Source organism: Canis lupus, chromosome 26 (genome assembly GCF_011100685.1).
Source record: "Canis lupus familiaris isolate Mischka breed German Shepherd chromosome 26, alternate assembly UU_Cfam_GSD_1.0, whole genome shotgun sequence".
Classification (NCBI taxonomy): Eukaryota; Metazoa; Chordata; class Mammalia; order Carnivora; family Canidae; genus Canis; species Canis lupus.
The window spans coordinates 17926901-17949211 of record NC_049247.1 but is presented as its reverse complement, the minus strand read 5'-3'; the positions used below and the strand labels follow the sequence as shown (position 1 = coordinate 17949211).

The window sequence follows — 22311 nt, the reverse complement described above, 5'->3', positions numbered from 1 at the left end:
CCGAGTCCCTTGGGTCTTACTTGTTTCACTTAACTGATTTGGAGTTAGACGCGGCTTCAAATTCGGGAGACGAGTGACCTCTCCTGAGTCGTGCTCCCTCTACATTTCATTTTCTCCGTGTGAAGGTGGGATCCGTAACATGCTCCTAGATGGGCTGTAGCCTTCAGTAAATGCTGTTATTAATGGCCTAAGTCCTGTTGCCTGTTCTTTATTTTTTTAAACAAATTTTTAAAAGATTTTATGTTTTCATGGGGGGGAGGGGCAGAGACACAGGCAGAGGGAGAAGCAGGCCCCATGCAGGGAGCCGGACCGGGGACTCGTGGGACTCGATCCCTGGTCTCCAGATCAGGCCCTGGGCAGAAGGCGGCGCTAAACCCCTGAGACACCCAGGCTGCCCCCCCTCCCCTTGCCTGTTCTTTAAAAATTGGGCCACTGAGACCTTCAAGAGCTGTTGGAAAGACAAAATTGGTTAAATATCTGTACAGTGTCTGAAACATGATCTGCCCTTAACAGATTGGTGGTGGTCACTAAACCTGGCTGCCCAGCTAGTCCATAGGGGGAAAATCCTCTTGGGCTCAGACAGCAGTTGATACTTAGGATGCTTCACTGTGAGTGATGCCCTCTGGACTCTTTCATAATTCTGCATGAAGCTGACCTCATCCAGGGAAGACTGATTTTGAGCAGCTACCATGGGACTGTAGACATAGAAAAGCATCTGAGGCCTGTCTCTTAGTATTAAAATCTTGGCTCTGCTCCTTACTAAATGGTCTAAGGTGGACTATGGGATGTAACTAAATGATGTTACAGGGTTGCTGGTCTTACTATGTAGAAGGACGGGACACGTAGTGGATACTTAATTTATTTTCCTTTATAAATAATCCTGGTTTATCACTGCCCTCTTGTGTTTCTAATTTTTCCACATATATCATTGTTTCCTAAATTGGGTTAATTCCTTAATTTGGGTTTTGTTTTGTTTTTAAAGTCTAGGTGCTATATATAGCAAAGCTCAGTTACATGCTATCTGCTTTGAGATACTCCTTGTTAATGTTTTTCCACTTAATCGTAATCACAGTGTCATGATGACTAAGTCAGAATAGAAGTGTAAATGTTTCAATTCTTTTAGCACCCCTAGGAGGTAGGTACTATTATCCTCAATTTATAGATAAAGAAGCTGAAGCCTAGAGAGGATAAGCAATTTGACCAAATGAAGTAGAACCAGAACTAAAAAGAACCAAGGGTACTTTGTCTGATGCAAGGCTTTTTCTACTACATACAGCCTTTTGTTTGATTATGTCAAAGTTTGTGTAATCCTTCATTACAGTTACTTTGGATACATACTTTAAGACTTCAAAATATGTTTTGTTTGGTAAACTAGTGGATTCTAGGCAGATAGGTGAATAAGAAGGAATTAGAAAAACTGCATAGTATATAGGCTATTACATGGTGTAAACAGAAACCAACATACAGCCTCCTGAGGGGATGGTAATCTCAAGGAAGAGATCTTCTCCTGCAAGGCCCCCTGGGAGAAGTGAAAGTTTTGAGATAGTCTTACAGCTACTTTGTCGCAGTTTGCCTATGCAACCTCCTGTTTTTCCACTGAGAAGAGCTCCCTCTCCTCACCCCTCACACAGCGCTCCTCCTCTTCCACCACAATGAGGGACTGTCTACATGTTAAGGAACTATCATACCATAGTGCTCACAGCTTGGGCCCTCTCTTTTGCAGCTCTCAGGAGCTCGAAGCTGTTACCCAATCTAAACAGGGTCATAGCCCAAGTGACAGGATTGGTGAATCTTAGTGCACCCAAGGATAGGACAAAATTTAATGGGTGAGGAATGTAACGGTTGCAGCATTATTTCCTACCCGAAGAACCTGAGTGACTGTGCAGATGAGAGCCTCTACTGAAGAGTTTTTAAGAAAGTCTAAAAAATAATTCATTGATTAGACTTATTGACTGCAATCTATCAGCCACCTTGATAGGTATTTGACGTACACCATCTCACTTGGTCCTCCTCAGCCTCTGCCAACGAAGACGTGAACACAGAAAGCCTCTGAGGCATCTCTCTGCAGTACTTGGCAGAGCTGGGGACCTGCTCCAGCTCTGTGTGACTCCACAGCATGTGTGCCTCTTAGTACCATGCTGCCTCACCATGTGCTTTCTGCAGAAAATTTATAAAACAGACCAGTTCAGGGATGCAGAACTTCCCATAATCCCTCCACCTCAAAACAGCTACCCTCAACACTTGTTTTTTTCTCCCCGGCTTTGTGTCTCTGTGCACATGCATTTTTCTTCTTAATTGGGATCATATTGGTTCACTGCCAACTCTTTCTTCATTTCTCCAGAATAAACATTTATCATACATTAAAAAACATCAAACATAATTTTCTGTGGTTTTTTAACATTCCATCCCCTTTGTTGTTGCTTACTATCCTAAAGTGTGTACAGTATTATTATTAATTATTATTATTATTATTATTATTTATTTATTGCATGTACAGCTTTAATTCATCTTCTCTGGGATGGTTTTCAGTCTGTTCCCTTTAAACTGAAGGCCTGGGGAGATCTGGTGTAACATTTAGATCAGATGTTAACTAAAAAGGACATTAGTGTTTTATTTTTTTTAATTAAAAATTTTTAATATATATTCGACAGAGCACAAGCAGGAGGAGCAGCAGGCAGGCAGAGGGAGGAGGAGGAGCAGGCTCTCCACTGAGCAGAGAGCTAGACATGGGGCTTTATCCCAGGACCCTGGGATCATGACCCTGAGCCAAAGGCAGACACTTAACCAGCTGAGACACCCAGGTGCCCCACTAGTGTTGTTTTAAACCAGAGGCACTTTTTGTTACTTTTATTCACTGAGGAAGATAGAGGATGTCCTACCTATAAAACTTAACCCTGAATCTGATTTTTTTTTTTTCCCTTCTGCTTCTGCCAGAGAAGACCAGCGCCTCTGAAGTGAGTAGCTGCCCTGAGCTGTGAGCCCTCTAGAACATCACTAATGATTACCTGGCATTTCTGTGTCACAGGCAGGTCCTCAGGTGAGCTCTATTCTGTTGGGCAGAGCAAGTGATTCAGGAGACTGCTATCTTTTCCCACCCTGTCTTCTTACCCTCCCTCCTGTGATCATGTGGGACTTTGTTCATTTGTTTTGACAATTAACAACGAGAGACCCATGGGAAAGCCTTGTTGTTTAACAGATGTGAATCAGTGTTGAAAAGGGAGGGACCACAGACCTCAGTATGTTGACATAGGAGGAGCTCTGAATGAGCTTTTTATTCTTTTATTTTTAAAGATTTTATTTATTCATGAGAGACACAAAGAGAGAGGCAGAGACATAGGCAGAGGGAGAAGCCTACACCCCAGAGAGAGCCAAATGCAGTACTTGAATCCAGGACCCCGGGATCATGCCCTGAGCCAAAGACAGACACTCAACCACTGAGCCACCCAGGTGCCTTTTTATTTTTTGATGGTGTTTTCACATGGGCACTGCTTTGAGGGAGGTAACACGGTAAAGAGATTGTTTTCCAGAAACCTGGATTTCTGAGTAATCAATTTCAGTAATTTTGTGAGCTGGGCTGATTATATATTTGGGATAGAATGACAGTTTTCAAGCATCCAAAGAAATCATCTCAGAGTGGGAGGCTCCATGGACCAGTGTTGTGTGCTCTAGGCTGATAGCCAAAGCCACCTCTTTGGGAAAAGACAGGTACTAGTGATTTAGGTAAAAATGTATGTAATGGATAATTTAGAACCTCTGTCCAAAATATGCCAGTCAGTGGATGGCAGAGTTCTGCTCCAAACTCCTCATTGGCCTTTGGCAGGATGGGATCAGTAAGGATGGCAGAGTAAGTTATACATAAAACCAGTCAATTTAACAGTGTGTCTTGCATTCTGGAATCACACACATTTGGATTTTTTAGTGTTAAAATGGCCCTTTTTCAAAAAAAAAAAAAAATTAAGGGTTTCTTTTATGCTGAGCACAAAGTAGATGCCAGTAAATATTTGTCAAGTGAATGGCTGAAATAATGATGACAGTAAATAATTATGGTTGATTATTTTTCCCTTCAAGTCTTGACTTGGCAAAATAAATGTGACTGCTCATTGTTAGACTGTTCCAGAAAATTCAGATATCTAGGAACCTTTGACCTGGAGGATGCCTGGTTTGCATTAGAGCTTTAGGGATGGAATCAGTTCATGCTTTGTTCATCTGTTTAAGGATTACAGAGCCCATATCCTATGGCAGATGCTGTGTTCTTTCTCTTAAAATGTAATTATCTAATACAGGAAAGAGCATTGCTGCTCTGGATGAGTTGCATAAAAGGAGCCAATTGGAAGTTGGGACTTGTGCCAGGAGAGCTATTAGTCCTTTTGGAAGGTACAGAAGGGCCCTGAGTAGCTCTCTGCTGCCCGAGTGCCTGCCCACCCTTGGCTCCTGAGCCCCTTCCTGTGTGTGTTTTTCCTGTAACAACCTACAGAGGCCGCTTGCCACTTTCCCTACAGGGTTCGTGCAAGTTTGCAAACATGTTCACCGTTTCTCAGACCTCGAGAGCATGGTTCATCGATAGGGCCCGTCAAGCTCGAGAGGAAAGGCTTGTGCAGAAGGAACGGGAGCGGGCAGCTGTCGAGATTCAGGCCCATGTTCGGAGTTTCCTGTGTCGGAGTCGGCTGCAAAGAGAAATCAGGTGGGCACCAGGGACTCAGCACATGTTCCTTTACTCCCAATTAATAGCAAGGAAAGATGGTGTTTTCTTCTACAGTTCTTAAAAAGCCTTCCAGCTGCTGTGAGCTCCTAATTTAAAATATCTTTTTTTTTTCCTTGCCCTGCCCTACCCAGGAGAGAGATCGATGAGTTTTTTAAAGCAGATGATGCTGAGGCCAGTAAAAGAAGTGCACTTTGTATTTTTAAGATTGCCAGGAAACTGCTGTTCCTGTTCAGAATTAAAGAGGATAATGAGGTAAAATAATGGTGGACACTCTGCTTCCCATTGGCCAGGTCTTTTTAAAGTATCTTCTAAATACTAATTCACACAGTGAATTGTAGGCTCACAGTGAGCCTACAAGATAGACTCTGTGACTGTGACATCCTGCCCCTTTTTTTCTTGGGATGTGTTTTTTAGGCATTATGCCCTGTGCTTCTGAGAATCATCATGGTTCTTTTTACATAGACTATGATAAACACTTGGACTCAGATGCAAACAGGAGCCAGGCAGATTAGGCAAATAAGTAAAAGAAGTCATTTATAGTACAAAACATAAGAGAAATCATAATGAGCAGTAACTCGATGGGAGGTGGTTGTGATGGAGGATGATGAGGACATCAGAGGGAGTGATGGAGTCTGTGGCAGGCCCACTCAGGGTAGGCAGCCACTCTTGGGCTCTAGCCAGTGGTGGACTGCAACTCTGATATTTAAAGGAGGTGCTGGAGATCCTGTGCACATTTGTAAAAATTGGTAGCTAATTTGAAATTTATTTCAAATCCTATAAACCAAGGAAGACATGCTGGTTGCACATTTGGGAGTAGAACGATCAGCCTAGAAATAATTCCAGGGAAACAGTGAGTTGGCTGAAATAGTACCATTGAGGAGTGCCTCTGTGTCCCAGAGGTTAGGCATTCGATACTGTTAAGCATCCCATTGTGCCAGACCCTCCTCTAGGCACTGGGGCCTCAGAAGGAAACAAGATGGGCAAGGTCTCTAGCCCTGTGGAGCCTGTAGCCCAGAAAGGCAGAACTACACTGTTGGTGGACACACAGTCATGTAGATGAGGATAGGCAGGTACAGTGAGGTGATCCCTTTTGGAAACTATAGTTTAGAAAAATGAGTTGGCTGCCTGGGGCTATAGCACTTTTGAGGGTGGATCCAGAGTTGGTGTAGACAGTGTGACTTGGTTTCTAGTTTCCACTTTCTTTCCTTTTTCATTTCAAGAGAAAAGTGATGATATGATAGTTTGTGAGGCAAAAGTCTGTGTTGGTGGTCCTTAGGGAATGGCCAACAGGAGAACACAATTCAGGGGACAGCTGCTGTCCTGCAGGAGTGCAGGCCCAGATTGCCAGATTAATTTCATTTTTCCAAAGGAGCCCCCATCCAAAACACACATGTAGAGCTCATCCAGCCCATCGGCCACCAGTTCAAGAGCCTTTCGTTAGCCTCTCTGATCCTCAGTTTCTGTATCTATGAGAGAGAATTAAATACGGTCACATATGTGAGTCATCTGGCATCATCTGAGTCTCTGCAAGTGCCAGGTGCCCAGAGGACACTTCTTTCCCGTTTCAACATTGGTTGTGGGAATTTATAACCACCACTCTGCCTCTTTGCAGAGATTTGAGAAGTTGTGTCGCTGTATCCTGAGCAGCATGGAGGCTGAGAATGAACCCAAGGTAAGTGGGGTGGGGGCTGGGAAGTTTCCCACAAACTCTCAGGTCAGTGTCTTGAACTCTGAAAGTCCCTGCTGAACATTATGATTTTTTTCAGTATGACTCTGCATATGTACACCCCCTCTTCCGTGTGTAAGTAATGGATCAAAACATTAACAAAGTACAACTGATTTTCTTAGTTTCTTCATTATCTAAGAGTTATGGTCTGCTCCTACCTCTTACTCAGGAAGATAAATTCCCTTAGTAGGCTATTTTATCTCTGGGTTTAACCTTAAAAGAAATCCTACTCACTGCTTATTCACTGGTTCATCTCCGTGGGCTTCTCTGGCACTGGGCCTAGTGAATTGGTCCCGTTCCAGGAGCTATAACATATGTGATTTGGTCCCTGTACCTGCCCATTACGTTTCTCTCTTTCCTGCTTATAGGTGTGGTATGTGTCCCTGGCTCTTTCCAAGGATCTCACTCTCCTGTGGATTAAACAGATCAAACATGTTCTTTGGTATTGCTGTGAGTTTCTTGAGCAGCTCAAGGTAAAACAAGACACCCATAAATATATCCTTCTCATTGGAGGCCTTTAGAGTATATTTTGAGAGTCTTCATGATTCCTTCATAGGTTATTCCTTTGGAAGTTTGCCAGAGTCTAGCAAGAAATTATTAGAGCCCCAGTCTAAGAGAGCAAGTTAGATACTGTTATCAGAATGAGCCCTTCTTTCACATATGATATTTTTAACGTTGGCCTATATTTACTATAGTCTCGATGCCTGTGAATCTGTTGATTTTCTTTCCATTTCTTTGATATAATTTATTATTTATATTATTATACTTGTCAGGCCTCTTGTTAAAAGTACCAAAACCCAGCATGAGTGCAGCTAATAATACATACAAGTTAAGCAAGAAAGAGATTATCTTTCATAGAATAGTGTCTGTAACATGGCAGCCAGGGATTACCAGAGCCAGGAACTTCTAGGATTCTACTTCTTGTCCCTTTCTCTCATCCCTTCCCCCTTTTGGAATGAAGGGAGTTCTCTCCTGCGAAATCATAGTAGCCAGTAGTTCTGGCCTCACATCCTTACCTTATTTTGACCAAAGAGAAAAGAGAGGCCTCCCCAACTAGTTTAGAAATCTGAGAGGACTCATAAAGGCCCAGTGGGATCCTGGTCTCAACCTTGAGCTGCTCACAGTGGCAAGAGGACACTGCCACTGTCCTTTCCTAATCCTGTGTTCACTCTTGTGTTAAGAGAAGGTGGGCAGGGGTGTGAGTCATTTTCATTTTGCATGATGTGGGGAGAGGTTTCAGGGGCAGAGGCTTGGCAATGACTTGGGTAGTAGCTGAGTGATGGAGCAAATGTCCCCAGAGACCCCAGTGATCTATTCCTAGTCATCTCCCTTAAGGCACTTATGAATGACTCACTTGGCCTTGACCTGGCAGCAATCATGAATTATGATTATGATATTAGCCAGTATTACATAGAGTTCTCTACGTGCCACGCACTGTTCTTAGTGCTTTATATACATTAATCCATTCATTTCTAACAACAAGCCTATGAAGAAAGCAATGATCCTACGTCTAGTCAACAGCTGAGGAAATGGGTACAGAGGCTAAGCAATTTGCCCTAAATCACACAGCTAGGAAGTGGTAAAGCCAGGAGTCTAAGCTCAGAGTCCCTGTTATGTTCAATTGCATTTCTGCTCCCCTGCTTCAGTGAACATGCATGCATACTCCCCCCCACACACACACAGAGCAAGATAGCTCCAGTCAGCTTGCTTTCCAAGAATTCTCAATTCTCAAGAGCGTTTCAGATTCCATGCTTGAGCACTAGTGTGCCAAAATTGCTGTTCTTTTACTCCCAAAGTGGTCATTCCCTAAGAGAAAAAGAATAAACCCCAACAGTACCGACTCACCTACCAGAAGCCAGGTGCATCCAAGCACGTTGTAAATGGATGCTTCACTGTTGGAGACTGCAGGGCATATGTCTTACTCTTAGTCTCTTTATTGTTTCCAGCCTGAAATTTTACAGGATTCCAGACTTATCACGCTGTACCTCACGATGCTTGTCACCTTCACAGACACTTCAACGTGGAAAATTCTCCGTGGGAAAGGTCTGTGGGACTTGCTTCTAAACCTTTCCCAAGGGCAGCCCCGGTGGCACAGCGGTTTAGCGCTGCTTGCAGCCTGGGGTGTGATCCTGGAGACCCAGGATCGAGTCCCACATTGAGCTCCTTGCATGGAGACTGCTTCTCCCTCTGCCTGTGTCTCTGCCTCTCTCTCTGTGTGTGTCTCTCATGAATAAATAAATAAAATATTTTTAAAAAAAAACCCTTTCCAAAAAATAAAAATAAGAAGTTGAAAAAAAAAAAAAAAAAAAAAAACCCTTTCCCAAGTTTGCATAGGGAGCTTGGAGACCTTTTCACCTTTTTAAGAAGCATATTTGCCACCATAAGCCTCAGGGAGGGACCTGAAGCCATACAAATGAAGATGCACTTACTTCCATCGGATAGCATATGTAGTATCTAGGATATGTTCAGTCTTGTGTGTTCTAATCTCTCTTTGCATTTATGTTTAAAGGCACAGTCCCTCTGATCTAATTTTTTTAAACTCCCATAGCACCTCAGCCTCCAAGCGATAATATTCCCTCAAGCCTTGTCATTCTTGTCAGAATCATTGAGCAGCAAATAATTCTATTTTGCTCATAAAATTTGTATTGTGAAGCTGCCTCCTTCCCCAGATAGTGCACTGAGCATTATGTGTTTCATCTGTTCACTTTCTCCATCCGCTCAGCAAATAGCCTTCTCCATGCCAGATACTGTGCAGGGGCTGGAGATACAGAGGTCACTGCCCTGAAGGGGCTCTGGGTGCTGGACAACTGCTTTGTGCCCGCCCTTCCTTAGAGAACCAGGGAGTCCAGTGAGGGAGACAGCCACTAAAGGGAAGTCCTGTTTCTGTGGCTGTGTATGAATATAGGCAAAATGTACACACAAACACATATCATGACAGCAGTGTGGCAAATGTGTGCACGGGAGGAGGCATACAAGAGAAATGAGAGTGTTGAGTGGCTAAAAGAGGACCTGCATCACTGTGTTGGGGGCTCAGGCTATCCTGCAGAAGTGATATCTGAGCTAAGGGCCTGAGGGACAGTTGGCATTTACAGAGCCAAGAAGAGGGACAACACTTTGAGAGCAGAGGCAACTATCTGTGCAAAGGCTTCCGGCCAGAGAGGAGAAGGTGATTTTAAGGCCTGGTTGTTGGGGGGTAGTTTAAAACTTGGTGAATTCTGGCCTTGAGTTCCAGGGAGCTTGTATTCCAGTGGGGAGAGGAGGCAGCTGCAGAGAGCTGAAAGTACAAGACCCTCACAGGGAATTAGGAAAGGTGCTGTGGGCACTCAGGCCGAGACATAACTTCTGGCTTGGGAAGTGATAGGACCCATCACCTAAAAGGTGACACTTGGGCTGGACCTTCTGGGAGAAAGAATTCTGGAGATCAGCCTCTCCCTGTGTCTGGTACCAAACCAAAGGGGAGTAGAAAGGCAAGCCAGAGAAAATCTACTTTTTTTTTATGGACTTGAGCCTGGGGCTTGATGTGCTGTCCCACGTATAAATAGTTCACAGTAAGACCAGAGCCTTTTTTCTTCATTTAGGGGAGACTCTTCGACCAGCCATGAACCACATTTGTGCAAACATCATGGGACATCTCAACCAACATGGATTTTACTCTGTGCTGCAGGTTTGTGACCCCATCCCCTAATGTGGGACCTCATTCTTCCTTACCTGAACTTGGATTTTTACAGCTGATTTTGGCACATCTGATGCACTCCCCACAGAAACCTTTTTGTAGGAGGAGTTTATCCTGTCCCTTTCCCTACTTGAGTCACTTGTGGTTTGCGTCAAGGGAGGACAGTGGCGCTAGGATCCCTTTATCTTTGGCTACAGGAAAAACCCTGTCACTTGACATTTAAAGTCAGGAAGGAGGCCTCAGGGCCTGGCTCCCTCGGGTTCCTTCTTGGATGGTATCTGGAATTACTTTTCTTGCTCTGTCCTCAAACACCTTCTGTCCACATAGCCCCTCATTGTGCCAGCTCACACACCCTGGGCACTGTCAAGAACTCTAATCATTGTATAAAAGCACTTTGGAATTCTTGAGCTTAACAAGTAGCATTGATTTAGCCCTTCCTACTGCCTGGGACTGAGATGGGCCCCTTCCTGATCAGGTTTCCTTTTCTCCTCACACAAACCCTGTGAGGTGGCATGATGGCCAACAGTAGTGGAATCAGCTGTTCTTTTCAGTGAGGAAGCTTGCTGGATACCAGAATACAGGGGGGAACACATACATGTGAAATTTTAAGTCTGGTATCCTTTTCACTGGCTGTAAACTTTTTTAGCTATTTCTTACTTTAAATACGATACTGAGAGACAGAGTAGCATAATGAAGGAGATAACCCTTACTTTGCTCTCCTTTTTTCTGAAATCCATTCCAATATAGTTTTTTATCTGAAGCCTTCATTTTACTTCCATGCTGCTGCTTTACGTCCAAGTGAATATAAAGTCAGCACTATCTGCTGACCAGTTAAAATGTTCTTTTTCAGGGGCATCTAGGTGGCTCAGTGGTTGAGTGTCTACCATCGGCTCAGGTCATGATGCCGGGGTCCTGGGATCGAGTCCCATATCAGGGACTCCCCTGCAGGGAGCCTGCTTCTCCCTCTGCCTGCGTGTCTGCTTCTCTCTGTTTGTCATTCATGAATAAATAAGATATTTTTTAAAAATAAATAAAAATAAAACATTGTTTTTCAGATCTTGTTAACCCGTGGCCTGGCAAGACCCCGGCCTTGTTTGTCCAAAGGCACTTTAACTGCAACCTTTTCTCTAGCGTTGCGGTAAGTAGTAAACTCCAGATGAGGGGTTGTCGTGCTTCGAGAGGCTTCCTCTTCTCACTCTTCTTTCCTCCTGTTCCTTATGTTATGTTCTTATGTTCCTTATGTGTGGGCTTGCCCACTTAGTTGGAATTCACAGGAAGTGTTCTTCCAATCATCATGCATCTCTTGGCGCGGCAGCTCTTCTATCTGTGCCCCTGAATTTTTTGCATCATGATTTGAAGGAAGCTTTTCCAAGTGAATTGCTTTCATTGTACCAAGGGCCCAAGATACAAGCATCTTCCTTTTTGAGCTTTTAATCGATATAGAGAACCTGAGAGCTGGAGGAGGCCCAGTGGTGGCCATGGTAGAGGATTTAGGGAGTAGTGTTGTGAACACAGGTTTAAAATGTTCAAATCTGGAGGCTCAGAGAAGATTTGCTATTTGCCTTCACTTAGGCAATACAAAATACATAAGAAGCTAAATATTTCTGTATGGAAATTATGCCTACAATTCTGAGAATCACCAGATACACAAAGCTGTGTCTGTTAACTGATCCAGAATATTCTTAAACTGTTGACAGGAGCACTAACTTGGGAGAGATGTTAATAAGGTAACCAGATAATCTTAATCCCCAAGATAATAATAACTTGGGACAGAGAGAGTATTGTGGTCCAGTCAGATTGGTGGAGCTCTCTGCTCTGCCCCCTTTGCTAATCCACAGGGCACCTTACTTCAGGGAGCTCTTGACAAGTCCCGTGGTATAGGAACCTTTGGGCTTGTTTAATCTGATTGTTGGCTTGAACATATCTGAATGCGAAATACCCTTGCCTAATTTTCAGTGGTGGAGCATGTCTACTAATGCCCCATGGAGTCCTTTTCTTTGGAATACTATTTTGGAACATGATGATCTAGAGTATTGGACAACTTTTTCTGTAAGGGGCCAGCTAGTACATATTCTCAGTGCTGTGGGCCACACATTGTCTCTTATAACTACCCTGCTATCCTAGCACAAAGTGGCCATAAACAATACATACATAAGCAAGAAAGGCTGTGTTTCAATAAAACTGTATTTAGAAAAATAGGCCATGGGTAGAATTGGCCTGTGAGTCATATTTTGCTACTCCTGGTCTGGATGGTGCTTTCTACTAAAGACTTAGCCCCATGGGACTGTTTAAATAGAAATACATTAAAATTAAGAATTCAGTCTCTCAGTTATGTTAGCCATGTTTCAGGTGCTTTGGGGCCATGTATGCCTGAGCAATGATGACCTTACTAGACCGCACAAATAGATATTTCTGTCATCACAGAAAACTGTATTGGACAAGGCTGGTCTAGAGCAGCCCTGTCTAATAGAAATACAATGAGAACATTAAAAAAGCCCAAAGGAGGAGTGCCTGTGTGGCTCAGTCAGTGAAGCATCTGTCTTCAGCTCAGGTCATGATCCTGGAGTCCCAAGATCGAGCTCCACATTGGGCTCCCTGCTCAGCAGGGAGTCTGCTTCTCCCTCTGCCCCTCACCCCACTCGTGCTTTCTCTCTCTCTCTCTCTCTCTCAAATAAATGAAATCTTACCAAAGAAAGGGGAAATTAAGTTTAATGGTCTATTTTATTTAAACCAGTATATCTAAAATATAATCATTTGTACATGAAGTCAGTATTTTTAAATCACTTCTTGTAGTTAATAATTTTTTTCTTTTCATACTGAGTCTTAAAAACCTGGGGTGTATTTTATACTTAAAGCTGCCACTTAACTAACCATATTTTAAGTGCTTGGGAGCCACACGTGGCCAGTGGCTATTGCGTTGGACAACAAGTTTCTAGAAGCAAGATCCTTAAGACAAAGGGGCAGGAATCAACCAATGATGCTATAATTAGTTTCAGAAGTAGACCAGATTATCTAGTAAACAATGATACCTTCCTTGCAGACCTTGAGAGGAGTTGTATTTCATGAATCATGAGATGTAAGTACAAACAGGTTTTCCAGCAGGAGGTTTCCGGCAACTTCTTTTCCTGATCACCTTCTGGGATGGCTCATTCCAGCATTGCCCACCCTCTCCTCTGGCAGGGGCAGCAAAGAGTTGGTACACAGATGCCTGAGCTCAGGGGCACAGCAACAGCTCTGCCTCGTCCTCTGCTGAGAATACAAATCTTTCCTTCTGTTCCAGTGTCCGTCCTCTGTCCTGGGATGGTCGTCAGAGTGTGATTCACCAAGAGGGTCACATCTGGCCATTCCAGCACATTCTTCTCCATTAAGAATATGGAAGCATCCATCATTTTAGACTTTTTCACTCTGTGTTCAAGTCCATTGGCTCACTTGTGAAGGCTGGGCTGCTCTAAAGTCTTTTTCTTAAATAGTGTACCTTTTCCCCCCTCTGAATATCTGTATGTAATTGAAAATGGCCAGGGCCTTTTAAAACAAGGTGTCTAGTGGTTTTGTCATACTGGGATATGGTACTGAAAGTCTGTAAAATTATAGATCATATGTTTAGGCATGATCACCAAATCTTATGCAAACAGCTAATGTTCATGGGCCATACAATTGTTTTAAGATTCCTACCCTCATGAATTGACTCCTCACCACACTCTTTAATCTCAGTTTTATAGAGGAAGAAGGTAAGGCCCAGAGAGGTTAAGCCACGTAACCCTGGTCTCAATTAAACCCAGGCTGTCTGACTTCAGAGCCCATACTCTTTACTCCTCATTCTGTACACTTGCCTCATGTATTGGACACAGTTTTATATTCCAGGAACAATATATATTGAACTTGTGGCATGTGGAAACGTTCTAAAATTCTCCCTGTTCCGTTTATGAACCAGGCCTCTGGTTTGTCCAGGCTCAGTTTCTGTTTTTCCTATGTGCCCGTCCAGCTCCTTGGTTGCAGTGTGAACTCTCTGTTGACGGGGACTGTGCGGTGAACCTCTCTTTTTCCAGCTCAGCTCAGTGAGTTTAGCTTGGTTGGTCAGCCTTCTATAGACGGGGTGGTTTACATAGACACTAATATTTTGATCATTTCAGCCTTATGCAGCTTTCTTTTCCCAAAAATGGTACCCTTGAAAGTGGTAAAGTTAATAATACAGGTTCTGATAGTCTAAATACTGGTAACATACTTGGTCATTGCCACTGGAGTATATTAGCTAGAAGATATCAATCTCCTCCTGTAAGTTCGACTTTTCTTTTTCCTGCATGACCTCTGGTGTTTACTTTTTTTAAAAAATAACTTTATTGTTGAACTATAATTCACATATCCTACCTTTCACTCATTTAAAGTAAACTCAGTTCACTGGTGGTTAGTACATTCACGGAGTCATGTAACCATCACCACTGTCTGATTCTAGAATGTGTCAATTACTCCAGAAATAAATCCCATACCCATCAGTAGTCACCATCACCACCCCCAATCACCCAACCAGCGCTTCCAGCAACAACTAGTCTGCATTCTCTCCCTTGGGATTTGCCTGTTCTGGATATTTCACATGAATGGAATCCTGCAATGTATGGCTTCTGTGCTTGGCTTCTTTCACTTTGCATAGTGAGTTCATCCAAGTTGTAGAATGTATCAGGTCTTGGTTCTTTTTCATGGCTGAGTAATATTCTGTGGTATGACTGCCACATTTGGGTTGTTTCTATAAGGGCCCATAAATGGTGCTACCATTAACATTTGTAAGTTGTTAGTGTGGAAGTATTTTTCATTTCTCTTGCATATATTCCTAGGAGTGGAATTGCTGGACCATGTGGTAACTCTGTGCTTAACTTTTTGAGGAACTGCCACACTTTTCCAAAGTAGCCTCAGCATCTTACATTTCCACTAGTAATGAATGAGGTTACAGTTTCTCCATGTTCCTGCCAACCCTTGTTATCTTATTTATCATAGTTCTCTTCATGGATGTGAGGTGATCCCTCCCTGTTGTTTTGATATGCAGTTCCCTGACAGCCAGTGATCTTAACCATCTTCTCATGTGTTTACTAACCATATGTATCTCTTTCTTTGGAGAAATGTCGATTTTGATCCTTTGCCTGTTGATTAATTGGGTTATTTGTCCTTTGTTGTTGAGTTGTAGGAGTACTTTATATGTCCCAAATAAAAGTCCCCTTATCAGGAGATAATTTGCAAATGTTTCTTTCCTTTCTGTGAGTTGTCTGCTTTCTTGATGGTGTCCTTCGAAGCACAAAGTTTTAAATTTTGTGATATTTATGTCCTATCTAAGAAATCTTTGTCAAACCCAAGGCTACAAAGATTTATTCCTATGTTTTTTCTAAGAGTTTTATAATTTTGGTTATAAAACTAGCATTTAGGCATATAATCCATTTTGAGTTAATTTTTATATTCGGTGTAAGGCAGGTAGGGGTCATTATCTTATTTTAATAACAATTATCTTTTTTTCTGATTATGGAAGATTGTGTGCTTATTGTAGAAAGCCTGGGTGAAACAAAAAAGCATAAGGAAGAAAAAATGTCCCTCATGATTCTACAACCCAGATATACATTGTTAACATTCTTTTTAAATCTGTCCTTCTTGGTTTTTTTCACTTATGTATACTTACGAGCTTATCTATATGTAAACATATCTAAGTATTATTGTCATAATGCATACTTAGAATAAATTGCTTAATTGAAGTGTGAATTGTTGGTGAGTTATCACATAGTAAACATGGCTGCATAAGTACCACTCCCCTTGAGAAATAGAACAGTGCCAGCATTCCAGAAGCTCTTTTCTTTCCTCTCAGCCACTACCTCCCCCCTCACCTCCCTTAGACATAGTTTCTTATTCTGTTTTCTTTAAAGTTTATTACAGCGTGAATATTCTCTCATGTCAGTAAAACTTCAAAATGGATTTCTCGTAGTTGCATCCTGCAGCTGTACTTTCACTGACTCAGCCACTCACCTTGGGGTGTCCCCATTTTCAGCCTTTAGTTTTCCTAGAAGTCCTGTGAAGCATAATTCCAGGGGAGTTGGGGGCATTGGCAGAGTGGCTCTTTGGCTCTGGGGTGACGCGCAAACCTGTGTGAATAAGGTGATCTGTCTGTGTCTAGCCCTGTGATTGCCGCACAATTTTCAGACAATCTGATTCGGCCATTCCTCATCCACATCATGTCTGTGCCTGCTCTTGTGACTCATCTCAGCACAGTGACCCCTGAGGTAAGTGGCTCTGTGATTCTCCCCTTAGTCCGTTTTTCCCTTTCTTCTTAGAAATTAGTAAGATATTTTCTCTGTTAATTTCCACTTCTTCTCCTGATAGTTCTTCTAAGCAAGGTAACCACCATAGGCACACTCATGTTAGCAGGCCAGAGAGCCAGGTTCTCATCTTTGTTCATTTTCTTCCTGGCCATTGAGAGCACGTTTGGCATCCAAGTGTTGATCTGCAAGCCATCAAGTTCATGCTCTGGTGGGAAATTCTTCCTGTCAGCTCCCACCCTAACAGTCTGCAATTGTTTGCAGCGCCTCACTGTTTTAGAATCTCATGACATGCTTCGTAAATTCATCACATTTTTAAGAAATGAAGATCGATGCCGTGATGTATGTGAAAGCTTAGAAGGATGCCATACACTCTGTCTGATGGGTGAGTACCTGTGTCTGGAATTTGTGTTCTGGGTGTCAGGAAAAAGCCCAGTTTTTTTGTTTTTGTTTTTGTTTTGTTTTTTGCTGTTCTGGAAATCATGAGTTGTTTTTGGTAACCCTTAGAAGTACTTAAAAGACATGTAATCAGATAGAAAATAAACATGCAAAATTGAAAACCAATGGAAAATCTATCAATCTGGCAACCTAGTTGAGTGAGTGTATATGAATGTTAAATTTCTGCCCTCAGCTTCCTGACAGCCAAGGGAAAAATGAAGATGCAAGGAATTGCCTGGATAATTCTCATCTCCAGAGAGAAGGGCAGGTGTGGTTGGATGGTGTTTTTATGAGTGGGGTCTGCATCATCTGTTTTATGGTTTTTTGTACATGAATAAAAGACAGGAGCAAATAGAAGCATTTGAAATTAGCAGTGGTATGTAATTCTCATCACTTGGAAATTTATATAGAAAAAGGTTCTGGGGGCAAAATCTTAAGAGAGGTTATGGTGAGAGTCCTCACCAAGGCATATTAAATAACTTGGGTGAACATTGAACAACGATGATTTCCCAGAATGTTCAGATGTCCTTCCAAAGGTTGTTCTTATATTGACTCTTGATTTTCAAATATCAGTGTACTATTAAAGTGTTGTGCTCTTCTCCCTTTGGCTTTAACCAGGGGGAGAGGCCAGCGGGCAGGCGGCCCTCACCCTGCCTGGCACGTGCAGAGACCCCAGCCACTCTGTGTGGGCAGGGTGCTGTCAAGACCAGACCTCTAGGGGTGGGGGTGGTGGCGGCGGGGGGTGGGGGGAACTCTTGGAAGGGAAGAAATATCACTTCTTTCTCAAGGGGAGTGTTTATACCTTGCTGTAACATTTGAACTTTCACAAGAGATAATAATTTTGATAATAAAATTCTTAACCATAATAATCAATCAATCAATCAATAAAATACAGTGTTGTGCTCACTAAAGATCACACACCTCTACCTGCCTGACGTTATATGTTACTTCATTATAACCCTCACATCAAGAGTGGGGATCCTTATTGCCATCTTTATAACAAAATGGTGAGGTAAGTTGAGGGGCACATAGTTCCTCTGTGGCAGGGCCAGGATTTGAAGCCAGGTATATAACATTGCAGCCCTGGGACTGCCAGGTGCCTCTCCACAAGGACTTTCTTCCTGCTTGTGGACATGGCTGTGGGAGGCCAAGGCGACAGTCGTGACAGTGACACAGCAGGCCACCTGGGCCCATTGCACTCAGCTTCCTCTCTTTGTAGGCAACCTCCTACACTTGGGCTCCCTCAGCCCCAAAGTGTTAGAGGAGGAGACAGACGGGTTCGTGAGTTTACTCACCCAGATGCTGTGCTACTGTCAGAAGTACGTGTCCCAGAAGAAATCCAACCTGACACACTGGCACCCCGTCCTTGGCTGGTTCTCCCAATCTGTGGACTATGGGTAAGTCCTAGAGGCAAATGGCCATCTCTTTTGTCCCCTGCCTGTCTCTCATCACCTCCTCATTCTTCCTTCTTTCTTCCTTCCAGCTTGTGTTTCGTTTGTTACAAGAGTAATGTATTTTCGCTGAATAAAATCTGGATAAGACCAAAAGAGAATAAAAACGCATTAAGCTACTATCCAGAGACAACCTGCGTGAATGTCCCTTCAGTTTCTTTTTTTCCCCTGTAAATAGCAATTTTTTAAGTCCTTTTATTTTGAATTTCATTCCGTAGTAAATTATGAACCATATCTAGCACTATTATTTTTTTCTTTCTCAATATCGCTTTTTCTGACTCCCTAAACTGCCATATTTTGGAAATACTAACATGAGACACGGGCAGCCCCAGTGGCTCAGCGGTTTAGCACCGCCTTTAGTCCAGGTTATGATCCTAGAGACCCAGGATCGAGTCCCATGTCAGGCTCCCTGCATGGAGCCTGCTTCTCCCTCTGCCTGTGCCCCTGCCTCTTTCTCTCTCTGTGTCTGTCATAAATAAATAAAATCTTTAAAAAAATAATAATAAAATAAAATGAGACACATGATTGAAAAGAGATAAAAGTAACCTCATCCCTTTCAAGAGATGGAATATTAACTTAAAATTTTTTAGTTACAAAACTCAAACATTAAAAATCCTAGGCGAGGGGATCCCTGGGTGGCTCAGTGGTTTAGCGCCTGCCTTTGGCCCAGGGCGCGATCCTGGAGCCCTGGGATCGAGTCCCACGTCAGGCTCCTGGCATGGAGCCTGTCTCTCCCTCTGCCTGTGTCTCTGCTTCTCTCTCTATGTCTATCATAAATAAATAAAATCTTAAAAAAAAAATCCTAGGCAAGAAGAGAGAAATTAAGTAAGGCGGCATTGCATCACAAGTTTGAAAATGAAACCTATACTCTTGACTGAGATGTCTCAGGTCTCAGGAGCAAAGGCGGCTGTGGCTCCCAGCTGTTTTCCTATTAGATATTTGTGTCCCCGGCAGCTACCCTTGAGGCAAAGAATGTGGGCCAGGAAAAGAAATCCCTAGATTGTCTCCCTTTTCCTCATCGTACCTGAGTGTCATCAGTTGAAAAGACAAATTGCCAGCTGACAACAGGCCCCTGTGTGACACCCTAGCCTGAAAAGGATGGAGCATGTGTGATTGGGACTCAGGAGAGATGTTGTGGGAGGCAGGAGGGGCAGGGGAACATAGCATTGTGCAGCCTGATCTGCTCTGGGGGGCTCTGGACAAGCCATTTTACCCTGCTTTCCTCTCCTGAAACACAAGGACGATTTTCCCCGTCCCTCAGATACTGTTGTTTCAGAAGATCGAATGAGATAAAGTATGTCAAGGGCCTGCCTCTAGGCCTGCCCCATGGTTGTGGGTGGTAGCTGTTTCTACTGTGATGCTGGGAGCTTTTACAGGATATAGAGCAAGGAGGTGATGAAGGCAGATTTTAAGAGTGAGTCTGATGCTTCGAGTGCCACGTGCAGTGGGGAATGGAGCACTTGAAGGCACGGAGACTATTAGAAAGTTAGGGGTCATGGAAACTTGCAGGCTGGGCCTGCAGCCTAGTGTGAAGAAGAGGACAGTAAGCAGGTATCATTTAGCTTTTGTCGCCTGAGTGGTAAATGGGGTGGGGTCAGGATGAAGAACAGAGACAGGAGAGGACTGTGCACCCGGGAGGACTGTGACATGGGAGCCTGGGGCCCTGGGGTGGGTAGGAATGCTGTAGAGAAGACAAAGAGGTCATTACTCTGTGCACCTAGGCCCTCAGTGGTATTTGTGGATCCCACTTTCTCTTTTTTGCCCTCTTATCTGCCATGTTGAGTGGCAGGCCCTTGCCACCTCTCCAAGTGGAAGGCCTAGTGGGGAGCTGAGTGGGCTCTCCATGGCCAGCGTCAGGTGGGACTGACCCACTGGGTCTCCTGCTCTCTCCTAGCCTTAACGAGTCAATGCCCTTGATCACTAAGCAGCTGCAGTTCCTGTGGGGGGTGCCTCTGATCCGGATCTTCTTCAGTGACATCCTGAGCAAGAAGCTGGTGGAGAACCAGGAACCAGCCCATGTGCAGCCAGCATCACCCCAGAATGTGCTTCCTGTAAAGAGTGAGTGGCTGGGGCAGGCCGAGCCTGGGGCTCTGCTTGGCTCAAGTGCAGTTCCTACTGTCCCTGTGTGCCCGCTCCCCTCCATTTCTGGGACACTCGGACTTCTCCCACAAAGGTTTTAAGATTGCTTCAACCAAGTTCACATTTAGCAGATCAACAGAAAACCCTTAGGGGATAGAAAACAAGGACCAGGGAAACAAATAAGTGAATAAGACCAAGGTCAGGTGTAGAGAAAAGTGTCCACAGTTAGGGGATATTCCACAAGGAGTACGGTGGGGATCTCTGAACTTCCATTTGGCTCTGAATTTCTAGTAGTAGCTAGAATGAAAAGGGGTTTGTGGATCTTCTCTTACTCATTAAAACAAGAAGAAGGAAGGCCCATTTCTTAGGGGAAGTAGAGCCTTTCTGAGCCCCTAATCATAAAGGTCCTTTGCATTTGGACCTGTATGGGTCACTGACTGGGCCACCCCCATATTGCCTCTTTGGCTTAGTCATAGGTTCTGTGGGAAGGTTTCTTGGTGCCTTCTCTGAGGAAAGTTCAGGAAATGCTACTAACACAGAATTCAGTGGAGTCACCTGCCCGTGGCAGATTTCCAGGTTCAGGGTGACTTTTCTTCTGCCATCCAGTGTGGCTCAGACAGTCTCCATCATGTGGCTGTCCGTGGGCAGGGGCTCAGTCTCCCTTCAGCAGGATGTAAACGTAAATGGGAAAGTTTAAAGCTAAAGTCAAGTATCAGTACCCAAACCGAGTATCAGTACTCAAGGTTGATGCTGCTTCCCTCTTAAAGCACAGAGAACCATGAGTCACCCAGGCCCTCCGCCTTCACCCATCTTTCCCTAATATAGTCTGCTGGATTTTTACCTGTAGGTTCCCATGGCCCAGTAAAAGAATCCCCTGTAGCAGTCGAATATGTCTGGCTTGGTCTGAGATATTTTCTGATGTTCTGAAGAGGTCTCTGGGTGCCGCCTAAAAGCCTATTGTGAATGCTTTTCTAATTTATCCCAAAGAGATGACTTGAGTCAAGGCAGCTGCCCCATTGTCCAGACCTGGTTGTAAACCGGGCACTTTACTGAGATGCTCTTTATGGAGTGAAAGCTGGCAGATGGCTGAACGTCTGCTCACATATTCCTTCCCTCCGTGCCAGATCTCCTGAAGCGTGCATTTCAGAAGTCTGCATCCGTTCGGAATATCCTCAGGCCTGTTGGGGGTAAGCGTGTGGACTCTGTGGAGGTCCAGAAGGTCTGCAACATCTGTGTCCTCTACCAGACCTCACTGACGACTCTGACCCAGATCCGGCTGCAGATACTCACAGGTTTGGGAGTCCTGAGGTGCCTTCTTCCATCTCCAACATTTGGCAAAGGATTTTTCTTAGAAAAAGTTGAATTTCTTCTGGCTCAGGAGATAGGTTTTGAAGGAAGGATATTTTTGAGCTGTTCTTAGAGATTGCTGCACCTCAGTTAAATGGCTCACACTGACCTCAGTCCCAGTGCTGCCAGTTCGTTCCTGAGACCTGGCTCTTTTTTTCATTATGGAGTGCAATTTGCTTTCAAAAGTTACTATTTTTTTCTGACTAGAAAATTAGAAAAGAAAAAAGCAAGGCCATATTTAATCCGATAGTCCAAGGATAACCACCTGTACCACAGATGTATATGATGTTTAAGTTGAAATAACGTAGTTTTACCCTTCCCTTTGCATTCATCACTTTTTTTTCCTTTGGTCTATGGCCATACCACCCTGAACATGCCTGATCTCGTATGATCTCAGAAACTTTTTTTTACGATTGTATTTATTTGATACAAGCACAAACGGGAAACAGTGGACAGAGGGAGAGGGAGAAGCAGGCTTCCCACTGACCAGGTAGCCTGATGTGGGGCTGAACCCCAAGATCATGACCTTAGCTGAAGAGCAGACACTTAACCGACTGAAGCCACCCAGACACCTCCATTCATCACTTTAGAAGCATTTTATCACTGTC

At 43.7% G+C, this 22311-nt stretch overlaps 1 protein-coding gene across 3 annotated transcripts in view; it reads left to right on the top strand.

Moving 5' to 3' along the window:
• Positions 1 to 22311, top strand: part of UBE3B (ubiquitin protein ligase E3B) — a 54897-nt gene that overhangs the window by 723 nt on the left and 31863 nt on the right. For 2 of the 3 annotated variants that reach the window (XM_038575391.1, XM_038575392.1), the window contains exons 2-14: positions 2935 to 3037; positions 4500 to 4681; positions 4834 to 4954; positions 6315 to 6374; positions 6797 to 6901; positions 8375 to 8471; positions 10007 to 10092; positions 11157 to 11239; positions 16247 to 16352; positions 16653 to 16773; positions 18046 to 18223; positions 20172 to 20335; positions 21481 to 21648. In XM_038575391.1, the coding sequence (XP_038431319.1) occupies positions 4521 to 4681; positions 4834 to 4954; positions 6315 to 6374; positions 6797 to 6901; positions 8375 to 8471; positions 10007 to 10092; positions 11157 to 11239; positions 16247 to 16352; positions 16653 to 16773; positions 18046 to 18223; positions 20172 to 20335; positions 21481 to 21648 (1450 nt within the window). In that variant the 5' untranslated portion in view covers positions 2935 to 3037; positions 4500 to 4520. Of the gene's footprint in view, positions 1 to 2934; positions 3038 to 3334; positions 3448 to 4499; positions 4682 to 4833; positions 4955 to 6314; positions 6375 to 6796; positions 6902 to 8374; positions 8472 to 10006; positions 10093 to 11156; positions 11240 to 16246; positions 16353 to 16652; positions 16774 to 18045; positions 18224 to 20171; positions 20336 to 21480; positions 21649 to 22311 lie in introns of those variants that run through there. The other variant, XM_038575393.1, reaches the window with a different exon arrangement.